Source organism: Cervus elaphus, chromosome 16, assembly GCF_910594005.1.
Source record: "Cervus elaphus chromosome 16, mCerEla1.1, whole genome shotgun sequence".
Classification (NCBI taxonomy): domain Eukaryota; kingdom Metazoa; phylum Chordata; class Mammalia; order Artiodactyla; family Cervidae; genus Cervus; species Cervus elaphus.
The window spans coordinates 823,582-837,362 of record NC_057830.1 but is presented as its reverse complement, the minus strand read 5'-3'; the positions used below and the strand labels follow the sequence as shown (position 1 = coordinate 837,362).

General features: G+C 53.4%; 1 protein-coding gene across 2 annotated transcripts in view; it reads right to left on the bottom strand.

Moving 5' to 3' along the window:
• Positions 1–11,370, bottom strand: part of TPO (thyroid peroxidase) — a 35,108-nt gene extending 23,738 nt beyond the window's left edge. For both annotated transcript variants that reach the window (XM_043870569.1, XM_043870570.1), the window contains exons 1-5: positions 11,276–11,370; positions 10,382–10,475; positions 7,293–7,377; positions 4,865–5,034; positions 2,594–2,726 (exon numbers count right to left, since the gene is read on the bottom strand). In XM_043870569.1, the coding sequence (XP_043726504.1) occupies positions 2,594–2,726; positions 4,865–5,034; positions 7,293–7,377; positions 10,382–10,475 (482 nt within the window). In that variant the 5' untranslated portion in view covers positions 11,276–11,370. The remainder of the gene's footprint in view (positions 1–2,593; positions 2,727–4,864; positions 5,035–7,292; positions 7,378–10,381; positions 10,476–11,275) is intronic.
• Positions 11,371–13,781: the final 2,411 nt, after the last annotated feature.

The window sequence follows — 13,781 nt, the reverse complement described above, 5'->3', positions numbered from 1 at the left end:
TGCTGGGCTCTCTGGGGTCACGCGGCAGAGCCACTTGAGTCAGAGAAGACCAGGATCTAGGCTTCTGAGCTGCTTTCCTGCATCTGACGTGTAGGCACATGTAGGCAGTGAAGTCTACAAGAATTGGGGCAAGCTGCTAAGGGTTTTTAAAGTATTTGTAAATATAAATATTGAAAAATCAGTGGTTTTCAGAATTGAAAGAGACACGTGTACCCCAGTGTTCATCGCAGCACTGTTTACAATAGCCAGGACATGGAAGCAACCTAGATGTCCATCGGCAGATGAATGGGTAAGAAAGCTGTGGTACGTATACACAATGGAATATTACCTAGCCATTAAAAATGATACATTTGAATCAGTTCTAATGAGGTGGATGAAACTGGAGCCTATTATACAAAGTGAAGTAAGTCAGAAAGAAAAGCACCAATACAGTATATTAATACACACACATATATATGGAATTTAGAAAGATGGTAACGATGACCCTATATACAAGACAGCAACAGAGACACAGATGTGAAGAACAGACTTTTGGACTCCACGAGAAGGCAAGGGTGGGGTGATTTGAGAGGATACCATTGAAACATGTATATTACCATATGTGAAATAGATCACCAGTCCAAGTTCAATGCATGAGGCAGGGTGCTTAGGGCCAGTGCACTGGGATGACCCAGAGGGATGGGATGGGGAGGGAGGTGGGAGGGTGGTCACCCATGGCTGATTCATGACAGTGTATGGCAAAAACCACCACAATACAGTAATCAGCCTCCAATTAAAATAAATTAACTAAAAAATCAGTGGTTTTGGCACTAACTTATTACCAGTGGACTGTAACACCCACCCATTGTTCCTATGTGAATGCGACTTGTTTGGTGTCCTGCCTGAGAGGGAGAGGAGCTGTGTGCTGAGGACTGTGACCGTCTCTAAGCGCCTGTTTGAGGCAGGGCCGCCCGTGGCTCCTGAGCCTGGAAATAAGGCGCTTCCTTTCTCCCGAGACTCCCGCCCAGCCCAGCTCTCAGGAGTGATGAGCAGCAGAAGGTGGGGGCGCTCCCTTCTGTCTGAAGGACAGGGAATGGGCATGAATTCTAGCATCAACCCTCTGCTGCTCTCCAGCACCATTGAAGGGGCTTGGTTTAGGGCCGCATTTCATCAGCTGCAGTGAGTCAGCCTTCACGCGGTGTTCTGATGAGTTTCAGTGGCCAGTCTTTATTGAAATCCCATAAAACGCTGATCTTTGACTCAAGAATCATGCGAGTGTTTACCTAACTGCTCAGGCGACAGGGTTTTTGCTGACTGACTGTCGGGTTTCAGCAGCTCCTGGGAGGGCCGGTGGTCTCCGTGACTGTCTCACTATGGGGTCAGAGCCCAGCCTCCTGGGCAGGACCCGGGGCGCCATGTGGGGGGCCTCGTGGCCCCTGGGTTGGGCCCCCCGCCAGGCTCCTGGCCCCGCTCTTGGAAGCTGCTTGGCTGGGGCGGGATAACCCAGTCCCCAGAGGGTCAGCTTCCCCAGCACGTGGTTCCTTTAGTAGCTTTGCATTAGTGACCTTGCTGGGAATGGTCGCAGAGCTGACAACCAGCGGGGGAGACATCTCTGGAGGGGAGTTTCAGAGGGAGACAGGTGTCCCCCCTTCCCTGGGATCTGTCTGAGCATCAGCTCCTCTCTCCTGGGCACCAGGAGCCTGACAGTCTCTGGGCCTCTTCTGATAAGAACTGGATGTGGGAACACTTTCGTTTGAAGCGGGCAGGTCTGAGCCTGCAGAGAACCAGCGACTTTGGGGCTGACCCTCAGCCTAGTGGCCCCAGCGGCTCATTTATAAGACAGCAAACCTGGCTTCAAGGTGCTGGCCCTCCAGGTCTCTGGGCAGGTGTTTTATGATTTGGACGGAAGAAGAAGTGTGACGTTCCTGTTGGTCCTTGGATCTGGTTACTGTAAATACTGGGACACAAGATACAGTAGTCGCCATGGAAGGAGAGAGACTAACCTTCACCCACGTTTCCCTGGAGGGCACGTCCACTTGGGCCCACCAGCAGGGAGGCTGGGCTGCCCCCTCGTTGGGGTCGGGGTGACAGCAGAGAGTGCAGCCCTGGGCAGAGGAGATTGGGGCCTGGTCCTGCCGTCTGCGACTCCATACCTGACTGCAGGTACAGTCTCCCTGGAACCGGGCCGTGGGGCTCACGGTGCAAGGGTCTGGAGGCAGAGGGGTCACCTGGGACACCTGAGCGCTGCCTAAATGGACTGACCTCTGGACGGAGCGAGCCGAGATTGGACAGCAGACATGCAGAGAAAGAGATGGAAGAAAACCGGGGTGACCCCAGGGAAGCCGGGGAGTTTTACAGCTAACATCCTGGTGAAAGTGGTTCCTGTCTACGGGGAGCTGAAGACCTTTGAGACCTGTGTCTTATTGAAGACACACACAGGAGTGTTGGGGACGTGGGTGTAAAGGAGAGGCTGGACCGCTTCTTATCACTGTGTAGAGTCAGTATTAGGCGCGTTCTTTAACAAAATCTCAGATGATCCAGGGACAGTCCCTCCTGATGGCGACTGTCACGTTCAAATCCAATTTGCAGGTGAGATGAGGACCCCGGGAAGTACCTGTTGTTGCAGGCGCCCGTGATGAGCCTGTACTTGTTGGCCAGGCAGGTGTCCGGACATCTGGGTGGCAGCATGTGAGGCAGGCATCCGGACAGGTTCGCGATCGCGCTCAGCAGCCCCTCTGAGAGAGCATCTGAGGGAAGGCCCCGTGGCATCAGCCCTCTGCGGCAAGGACAGCGTGCCTGCCCAGTGACTGTCCTAACCTGGCCCCCACCCCTGCCAGCAGGATTCACACGGAGACTTTGTCCCTCTTGGTGGGAAGCCCTTCCTTCTCCTTGAAATCAACCCTTTCTCATTTACTCTTCTTGAGTGTCCTCATTGCTAGGAACCTGGGGTTTAAAAGTTTATCTTTGCTTTGTGCTCTTTCGGAAAAGCAATTCTGAGCGCTCTGGCCCCAGAGATGAGCACTGGGAGCCTGGATGTAGAACCCCGGGTTTGCCGCCACCCCAGCCCCAGAAGACACTGACTGCATGGCCTTGATCAGCCCCCACCCCGCCTCAGATGCTCCCTAACAACGCCCCAGTGTCCCTCTACAAAACCCTCCGTTTTCCCTTCATGTTGATGTTGGGTCCTACTTATAAACCTTTCTAGTTTTAGGGCCCCTAAAACAATCTATTCTGGTTTTTTTTGCCAATTCTGTTGCTATTTGTGACAAATACAAGCAAGGACTATTAGTTGAAGAAACTGTTGTTTCTCCAAGATGGTTCGTATAAATCTTCAAAGACAATGCCATAAAACTGACCAGATACCAAGGAAACGAGATTCACTAGCAAAACACTGGAAGGCATGCATCCCGATTTCAAAGGGAGGAGGAACAAAACAGCTTCTCAATTATGAATGTTCCCTGTACAACCTCTGTGGAATGACTCTGTGGACAGCTGAATAAAGCTTAGGCCACGATTTTGTTCAGCTGATGGAGAAATAGGCATTCCTGAACAAAATGGGCAAAAATGCTCCATACCAGGAGATGCTCAAGCACACACAAGAGTTTAACAAACAAAGTCCATGAGAAGGACCACGATTGTAGCTGCATCAATACAAAACCAACACTAAGACGTATCCGGGAGGGAGGGTGCCAACGTTAGATTGTAGATGCCCACTGGTGATGGGGTGGTAGGGGGCATCTGGATCCTGTCGCTGGTGTTACATCCTGAATTTTCTAGACTACGCTGATGATGGGAATAACAAAATACACCCTAGATTACAGGGGTCTTAAGTTTTGCACCTTGGCCTGGGCTGAACCCATCCACGAAGCTCCACAAACAGCTGCAGCCACAGACCCGGGCAACGGCTTTGCGGCTCTACGGCGTGAACACAAGGCCCACAGACCCGGGCAACGGCTTTGCGACTCTACGGCGTGAACACAAGGCCAGGGGATTCAGGGCCACAGTCATCACCACAGGACAGGACCGCGGACCGACAGTCCTCAGAAATGATTTTCAACTGCTTCAACGGAAACCTTTTCAAACGGGTCCTTGGTTGCTATAAAGTTGGTTAAACTGAAGTGTTAAGCCCAGTGTCTGAGAATTCTGGTTAACCTCAATTTAGCTGAGTCTGTCTCATTCTAAAGTAAATCAGCATTAAACTCACCTACAGCTAGCTGGGAGGAAAGACTCAGTGACTAAGGAGCTCATGGCACCACACTGGAGAAGTCTGCAGAAGTTCACTGGAACTGATCGTGTTTTTTCAGTTCCTCGTCCTAGGGCTCACCGATGTACCTCACATTCGAAAGCACTTCCATTCTGAAGTGGAATGGAATTCCACTTAAACGCCACTCGGACTCTTAAGTCAGCGGAGTCCTCGATGGGACGCAGCCCCGGTTTACTGGTCTGCCGGCGTCCAGCTGAGCGGACCACAACGGCGACTGCTCATTTCAGGGGGAGCACGTTCGTCCCCAGAGGCCCCGGCAGGTCCCCAGAGGCAGTTTGCTCAGAAGTGGGGTGGCTGTCCTATTCTCCCTGGACCACGCTGCCTCCCCTGGAAACTTGTTTCCCCAAGTTTTAACCGGGTCGGTGGGGGCCTTGGAAGAGCCTTCCAGTTATTTCAGACCATAGAGCAGGATGCTGAGATTGTTCAGCTGGCTCTCCAAACTCAGCCTGGACAGCAGAGAAACAGTGATTTCCCACCCAGCAAAGCCAGGACATTGTGGCTCCTGACCAGCATCTCATGCACTGCTCGCTTGTCCCGTGAGCCGTCGGGGGGCACAGGCCTCACGCCCTGCTAGGACCCTCCCCACCTCCCCGCGCTCAGCCCTGCCCCCCGGGCACTCACCTGTGGGCAGCTGGGACTGTCCAGACCTCAGGTGACCCCGTCTCACCGCCTCCTGCACTGAGGCCTCCATGACCTCTGCCGCCCGGGACGCAGCGCGGCTCGTGGGCCCAGGGAGTTTGGAAAATGACAGAAGTTGCGATGGGGAAATGACTTCCCTTTTGTGGAGGCTTCTAGGCACAGAAGGAGTGAGCACGTGTGAGGTAATTCGCTTCAGTCGTGTCCGACTCTCTGTGACCCCAGGGATGGTAGCCCGCCAGGCTCCTCTGTCCCTGGGCTCCTCCGGCAAGAATACTGGAGTGGGGTGCCTCCAGGGGATCTTCCCGACCCAGGGATTGAACCCACATCTCTTTATGTCTCCTGCACTGGCAGGAGGGTTCTTGACCACTAGCGCCACCTGGGGGGCCCACAAAGAGGAGATGTGAAGTCATTTGTTCTTTTATGGTGTTTGGTGACCTCTTAATAATCAGTCATGTGAACCTGAATCATAAGTGACAGGCAGGTGGGGTTCAGGGACCCCATCCACGAGGACCAGGGATTCAGTGAAGGGACAGGACCCGCGTGCAGACAGTCTGCTGGAAGGCGAAGAGACAGACAGACTTGCACAAGCAAGCTCACTTAATCCTTGTCACCGCTGTGTGGGGTCAGCCTGCTTGTCAAAATCCAGGTGGTGAACGGACTTGCTCATCGCCTGTCCATTCACTGTGCATCACCATGGAGACAGAGATTCTGTTGCTTTTAGGACACTTTTTGACAGTGTCTCACCTGTGTGTGTCTGCCACTGATTCACATTACTCTTTGTAGTAGACTTCCATTTTTTGTTTCGATAAGGTGATCTCACATTTTATCTGGATCATTTTTCTAGCCTACTGTGAAATAGTGGTGTTTAGTGTTATTTAAGGATGTTTTAAGGGCTTCTGGTAAAGAACCCGCCTGCCAGTCCAGGAGATGCAAGAGACATGGGTTCAATCCCTGGGTCAAGAAGAGCAGGGTATGGTAACCCACTCCAGTATTCAGGCCTGGGAAATTTCATGGACAGAGGAGCCTGGCAGGCTACCGTCCACAGGGTCACAGAGTCAAACACCACTGAGGCAACTTCACACGCATGCACACGAGGCTATTTTAAGCACTAATTAATCTTTCTGAGGATATCACTGTGAATAAGTAAATTATGTAACTTGAAAAAAATCTGGCCGGACGTGTGGGTTCCCACCACTGGGAGGGGCTCTGAGAGCCAGCAGCCGTCCTGGTCCCAGTCCCTGAGGCACAGAGGCTGTGACCCCTCGGGACGCACGCTGTCAGCGGAGCGGCTCGGCACGGTGCAGCCACAGGCCTGGGACTCAGCCGTCTGGGGGCTCTGGTTTCAGTGGGGGCAGCCTGTTGTCAAGGTTTCTAGTGCTTTTCTTCTGCTGTTACTAAAATCCACTGTTGGCATAGTAAGCAAGAAGCCTTTGTTTCAACATTTGCATTTAACACAAAGCCCCAGGCCACAAATTTTGTGAACTCTGTGTGTTAGCAGTGAGTTCCCCCTGGTGAGAAGGCAGGTCACCTAGGGACAGGAAGGGGCAGTCCTTCCCAACCCGTGGAGATGTCCTTGCCCCATCTTCATTGATAGCTGACACCATGGTTGTGGACATGCTAACATTGTCTGACTTCATGGGAAATATCTTTTCTCTTTTTTCCCCTTTGATTCAAATTGTTATAAATAAAACTTGGTTGCAGCTAATATGGATAATAGAGGCTTTTTCTGGTGGGAATAATAGAAATTGTGAAATAAATCGACCACTGCCTTGTGATATTTTGTGTCTTGAGAGCTGATACAATTATTGCTTAGTTTCCAACAAAATAGCACACTTGTGAAGATAAAACCTGCGTTTTAGATTTTTGTTTGTTGTGCTTGGAGAGGAAATGGCTACCCACTCCAGGATTCTTGCCTGAGAAATCCCATGGACAGAGAAGTGTGTCGGGCTGCAGTCCATGGGGTTGCAAAAGAGTCAGACATGACTTAGCAACTAACAACAACAAATGTGAGACTATAATATCCTTAATGTTGATTCTATTTAAAATTAAGGTGTTTCCTAAAGATTCAAAAAGACTGGTGGGCAGATTTCATTCCTAGGTAAAGTTACACCTGTGTGTCTGGACCTCCTCCCCCCTCAGTCTGCGGGCCGTTTTCCAGGAGCCAGGCTCACTCTTCTGCCTTTCGAACCGGGAAATACTGAATTCCCACTGCGTCATTGCCCTTGGCTCTGTTTTGCTAAGAGAGAAACTTTGAGACTGAATGAGGTTCTCAGTTGCTTGCACACGATCCTAGAAGCATGAATAAACTCATGTGAGTTTCAGCTCCTAATTTGTAAAATGCCGGACGTCATGAAGATGAGGATCAGCAGATCCATGCAGATATCCCACCGCCCGCCCCCAGGCACCGTACCTTCTCATTGCAGCGTAGATGGACTTGTCCACCAGGAGCCTGCTTGCCTCCACGATGCCCCTGACCTGAGACTCCTCGGTCTCTCCTGCGAATGAGGCATCACAGGATCAAACACAAAGTTCACCAAGTCTCCGCTCCCTTGGGTTTCTCTTCCGAGTCCAGCTTGATGCCGTGACAGCCAGGTGGTTCTGGGCCTCCACCCGGTTACCACTCCCCTTCCTCCCTTCCTTCCCCTCCCCTCCCCCTCTCCCGTCCCCCCCCAACCCCTTCCCCTTCCCCTCTCTCCATCAGGGCCCCCACTGCCCCTGGTTCATTTGCATCTGATTCTCTCCTAACAGCTACATTTGCTGTAAACATCCTTGCATTTCAGTCTCGACTTTGCACAAAACCTAGAAACGAACCACGATCCACGTGGTGATGGAGGCACGTGATTTCCACGATAAACACTCTGTGTGGAATTTTTGAGAAAGGACTTGAAGCCTTGATACACAGACAGTCCCACGGTTCACAGACCAGATGTGGGTCTAAGGGCACCTGTTCCTCAGTGTTTATCAGCCAGATTCCCACGTGCGTGTGGTGTCCACGTGCGGCCCTGGGAGGCGGGTGTGAGCCTGGCCACAGCCCTGCCATCTCTAAGACCCCAGAGGAGGAGCAGCCCACCCAGCAGAGACCCCACGCTGAGGGGCGCCCCCTGGACACCCGACGGACACCGTGGCCCAGGCCTGGTGCTAGTGCCTGGTGCCCTCAGTGGGCTCTGGAAGGTGACAGGGAGCCCCCGACGGCTCATGCCTCAGTCTGTGAGCCTGAGTGATGTAACCCAGCTCAGACAAGAGGGCTGGAGGTTTGTCCTGGAGGCTGTGACTGATGAAGGCGATGTGTCAAAGAAAGTCCAACCCTTCAGTATGAAAGACAGCTAACCAGCCAGGACCTAGTGTGTAACACAGGGAGCTACATGCTCAGGATTCTGTAATAGCCTAGAAGGGAAAAGAATCAGAAAAAGAATGAATCTATATGTATACACACACACAGATGTAAGTATGGGCTTCTGAGCTGGGTGGCACTGGGGTAAAGAAACTTCCTGCCCGTGCAGGAGACAGAAGGGACTCAGGCTGAATCCCTGGTCGGGAAGATCCCCTGGAGGAGGAAACGGCAGCCCACTCCAGTGTTCCTGCCTGGAGAATCCATGGACAGAGGAGCCTGGCGGGCTCCAGTCCACGGGGTCGCAGAGAGTCGGGCACGACTGAGCGACTTAGCACGCGCGTGTAACTGATTCCCTTGCTGCACACCCAGAACCAACACAAGCTTGTGAACCAACTGCGTGCCCAGTCGCTCAGCCCTGTCTGTGGCCCCACGGACTGCAGCCTGCCAGGCTCCTCTGTCCGTGGGGTTTTCCGGCCAAGGATACTGGAGTGGGTTGCCACTTCCTCCTCCAGGGGATCTTCCCGACCCAAGGACTGAGCCCGCGTCTGTTGCATCTCCTGTGTTGGCAGGCAGATTCTCTACCACTAGCACCACCTGGGAAGCCCTAAATCAAGTATACTTCCATTAAAAATAATTAAAGAGTTAACGTGTAGTTGTTTTGTTTAAAATGACTGATGACTTGTCAATTGGAAAAAACATCATTGTATTAAAGATTGTAAACTTTAAACCCTATGACTAATAATATTTTCTAAATAAGTAATTTTCAAAAGTAAACAAGTAGTCACCTTCAAAATACTGTAATGAACAATGGACTAGTACAAAGTATAGTGTTTTTATCAAATGCTGTGTTGTATATTATTTATATATATACTGAAAGTTTAAGGAAAACACCTCTTCAAGATGGAGAAATAGTAACAGTTGCTCTAGCAAAGCTGTAACTACCGTCTTTCCCAGTTCCTAAAAAATGCATGACTTCTCACACTGGAGCTCTTGTGTGCGGGTACTTCTGTGTTTTAGCGAATAGATCTGGCTCATGACGACTTTGTTACTGTGGCTTTGCAGAACTAGGTCTTTGATAAGTGTGGAATGAAATGACCAGTCAGTTCACAAGCATTTACTGCAACTCATCCTGGGCCGGGTCTTGGGGTGATGGGTTCACTGGGCTTGGAGGATGGGGGACACTTAAGGTGAGGTTGGCGTTTGTGTTTTCTAGTTTGTGTTGTCCAGACAGCATGCACTCAGTACTTTAAACGGAGCGTCTCGGTGACACTCACAAATAGGACTGCGGTAGAGAACTCTCCAGTCTTCTCCGCTTCACAGACAGGAAAGTGGCCCCGTCAGCAATGTGCAGGGACGGAGCGGCAGCCTGGCCTCCTCTCAGCCTCAAAGGCCAGGCCGATTTCCCAAGGAGCGTCTAAGTCCACGAAGGGCTTTGGTGCAACTGTCCATGTGGCCACGAAGCTGGTACTCAGCAACACTGGAGACATGGGGCTCCCAGCGGGAGGCTCCCTGGGGCTGAAGGTGACTATGGGGACTCGGGCGGCTCGCCAGGCCTGCGGATGACCAGGGTCTCCAAGGAGGGGCTGGAGGAGCAGAGCATCCACTCCCGATGACCCCAGCAGGACGAGTCTGCCGGGCAAGGCCCCTGGTGCAGACGCTAGCGGCCGGAGAGCCTCCCGGAGATGCCCTCCCGTGTCCTGCACCAGGAACATCCCTTCTCTGTGTTTGAGACTTTTTTCTTTTCTTTTTACCAAAACAAAAGCAGAGTTTGAGCTGTGAAGATTTTAACCACAGCACAGCTGTACCTTTCTCAACTGAATTTGGCATTGCAGCCCCCTGATTCCACAAAATATGACAAAGGAGTGACTTAATGAGAAATGGTTGTGTGGTCAAGGAAAACACAATGACTCCCAAAGAAATGGTTTTAAAATATACGAGCAGGTAAAATTGACGTCTTCTGTTGCGTAATCATAAGAAAGTCAGTTATTTTTCAGAAAGAATTGTGTTTTAATCCTTCTAAACGCAAGAATTATTGTTCTTTTCTTGGAAAGCAAAAGAAACACTGAAGCAGTCTTACCTGACTCCGGAGAACTCACGATGCTTTCTGTTCTGGTAGCTGCAAGCAAATCCTTTATGATTTCGGAAGACCGTAATTTATCGCTACTCACCCCAAAGGAGGCCCCTGGGTCTCAGCAGGAACGAGAAGACGGCTCCGGCGCTGCTGACGGCCAGCACCGCGCCCAGCACGGCCCGCGCCCGCATCTGCGAGGAGGCACGCGTCAGCCCGCCCCCACGGGGAGCCCCGCCCCCACGGGGAGCCCTGTCTCTGCTGCCCTGCATGGTGCTGCCTGCGTCCTGTCTGCCCCCCTCGGCCAGGGTCTGACTCTGGGGGCTGATTGGCCAAGGCAGGGACCGGCCGTGCCTGCTCGACTGTCTGAAAACAGATCTTTCCTCTTGAGTGGCCGTGGTCCCCAGAACAGCTCAGTGACAACCTATTTTAACTCATGGGGATGTTGAATGGTATAAAATTTCTGGGAGTAATTACTAGGAATAAGATAAATCTATTTCCTATAACACATCTTACTGAAAAAAAAAAAAGAATAGTACAGGGAATTTAGCCTTTAGAAAAGAGGTAAGTAAAATTCCTAAATGGATATAGGGTTTCCTACAACTTTCTTTTTCCTGCTTATAAACCTATTTCAGAATTGCAGAGTTGTTAAGACAAAGCAGAAGATTCCTCGTCAAATGTTTCCTTTTTCCTAACCTATATCTGTTCCTAACCTCCGGCTTTCTGTCAATATTTTCGGGCCACAGACTTTGTGAAACCAGGTGCAGCCCAGAGCGCGTCTGGGGCTGCTGACTGCGGACCCTCCTGGCCGCACCTGCCGGCCGTGCTTCTGCGCTGAGATCACAGGAAACCTAGCGTCGTCCGCCCAGAGTCTCTCCTCCAGCTAGCTCCAGACGAGCCCTGAGCCCAAACCACCACCTCCCTCCGACCACTTTGCAGGTCTCCGTGACTGAATTCTCCCAGAAAAAAGAGATACAAAGTCCCAAGGCCTGACCTTCTCTGCTCAGCCTGGAGGCAGGCGTGCAGGGCAGGCGACCCCTGGACACGGCCAGCTGCCCCAGGGCTTGGCTTCCCGCCTATAAAGCGGCTCTGGGTTCTGCCTCCCGCCCACGTCACCGAGCTGGACTGGCTCCGGACCCTGGGGCGGCTGGACGTTGGCCTCTGGGTTGGCACAGAGTGCCGCCTGCTGGCGGCTCGGAGCAGGTGCGACCTCACCTGGGCCCACGGATGTTGAGGCTCTGGCTGAGGAATCAGAAAGAAAGGGAAAGAGGGTACGTGTCGGGAAAGAAGGAACCATGTCAAACAGGCCCCTGGCAACCCTGGCGCTGTCCCCTCTGGCTTTTCTGCATTAAATTCCGTATGAAGAGCGCCGTGGTCTTCAGGGGCCCCGGACTCTCCAAGAAGCCCTGCTGATCGTCCTCCACGACCCAGCTCACAGCCCCATTTCCGGGAGGGGACGGAGTGCGTCTCCCAGATTGTGGGGTCAGCTTCTGAACCTCTGCAGTCCCCATCTGAGTCTTGCAGTTTTTCTCTTCTACAGTACACGAAGATCATCTTTCTCCTCCTCTTTCCCCCTCTCTCCTTCTGGGACTTATTCAAGCCTGAGGCATACTTTGGACTATAGCCCACCAGGCTCCTCTGTCCATGGGATTCTCCAGGCAAGAATCCTGCAGTGGGTGGCCATCTCCTCTTCCAGGGGGCCTTCCCAACCCAGGGATCGACCCTGCATCTCGTGTGTCTCCTGTGTTGCAGGTGGATTCTCTACCGGCTGAGCCATCAGGGAAGACCCATCTCCTTCGGGACTTACTCGAGCCTGGAGGATGCTTCCTGCAGGACAGCCGAGGTTAGACGCTCACACACGTGCAAGGCCTCTGAGCATCGGGAGGTCCCTGAAGCATTGGAATGCCATGATCAGTGTTGGAAGGCTCCATCTGCAGGGACCACAGTCAGACAAGCAGGTGGGGTGTCCCTCAACAGTTCTGGTGATTTCTCCCTGAAACAGCGGGGACAGGCCAGGTCAGTGAGAGGAGGGGCCAGACCCTGCCGTCAGTGAGCCAGGGACGTGAAGACTCGCTTTCCTGAAAACGGGGACCCCAGCTGGCTGAGTTTGCCACCTGAAGTCTTGGGGACCCCGTTCTGATGCTGGGGAAGCTGTTGAAGGAGAGCTTGGACTCAGACTCTAAGGACCAGAGCTGCACTTGGCCGGAGCTTCGGGGGGTCTGCCTGAGGGGTGCGGGGGCACAGAGGGGCCGCTGCCTGACACACGAGGGGCCAGGGAGACATGGGCCAGGAGCCTCTCCTGGACCCCACTGGTGACGGCTGTCAGGGCCTGGGGTGAGGGTGACCCCAGAGGAGACCTGGGACCCCGAGGGCGACCCCGGGGGAGACCTGGGACCCCGAGTCCTCACTGGACACCACGTGGATGCTCAGAGGGGGTGAGCGTGACACAGCCTCGGAGGCTGGCCCTGACGTGGCTGTGCCCTCACCGCGGCCGGCCACATCCAGGTGCAGCGGGTCCTTGAGCTCTCGTGACCCTTGCAGAGCCTGGAGTCTGTGCGGCGCCCGCTGTGGGGTGAAGTGTCCGGGCCACTGAGCCCTCAAGGGTTTCCGGCTCAGTGGTGCCCCCCCTGCGTCCTCGTCCTCACCAGCGGCTCTAAGAGCACTGGGCTGAGCAAGCGTGTCAGACAGGGATGGAGCCCCGGGCCTTAAGTCTTCACGCTTGCCCGGGGCTCTGAGGGTTTGATGGAAGCTCAGCCAGGCAGCCTTGCCCCGAGGGGGCGGGGGGCAGACAGAGGTCACCGTCCTCCAGGAAAGAGAGGGAAGAAGGGGCAGCTTGATTCTTTCTTTCATGCATTTAAGTCACTTTAAGGAATGCTGGAGATGTCAGTGGACATTGAGAGGGTCTCGGGTTTTTCTGGTTTATTAAACATTCTGATGACCTGTTTTATATTGTGTATCAAGAGCACTGATATTTGATGAGTTATAAACAAAAACCTATATGGCTTTCCTGACATGCCCCAGTCACTGCTGATAGACAGTCTAGGAAAGGGGGCCATTCAGGAGACTCACATGGACTCGTGGTGAAGAAACGTGTGTGTCCACGGCCCCGGGCCCTCCAGACCCAGTTCACACACGATCCTTGGACGCGGTCTGTGCCAGGGACCTGCTCCACCCCCTGCCATGTGAGGGCCCCTCCCGTCCACGGTGACATGGCCGCCTGCAGGCGTGGTCCTGCCTGGGTCATGGGGGGGCTCGCCCTGACGCCAGCCCCAAGCCACGTGGGCAGAGCCAGCCCGGGAACATCAGTGGTCTCGTCTGGGGTGAGGCTGGTGGTCCGTGCCTGGGCTGGCTGGGAAAGCCCTCGGGCCCACTCTGCTGGTGGGACCCCAGGTGTGGACTCGGCCCGAGGTTGAGGGGCGGGGGGTGCAGGGCTGGAGGGCGGTGCTCGCCCTGACGTCCGCTCTGTGGTACGGGCTCCAGGGCCCTCTTCCTCCTGCTGT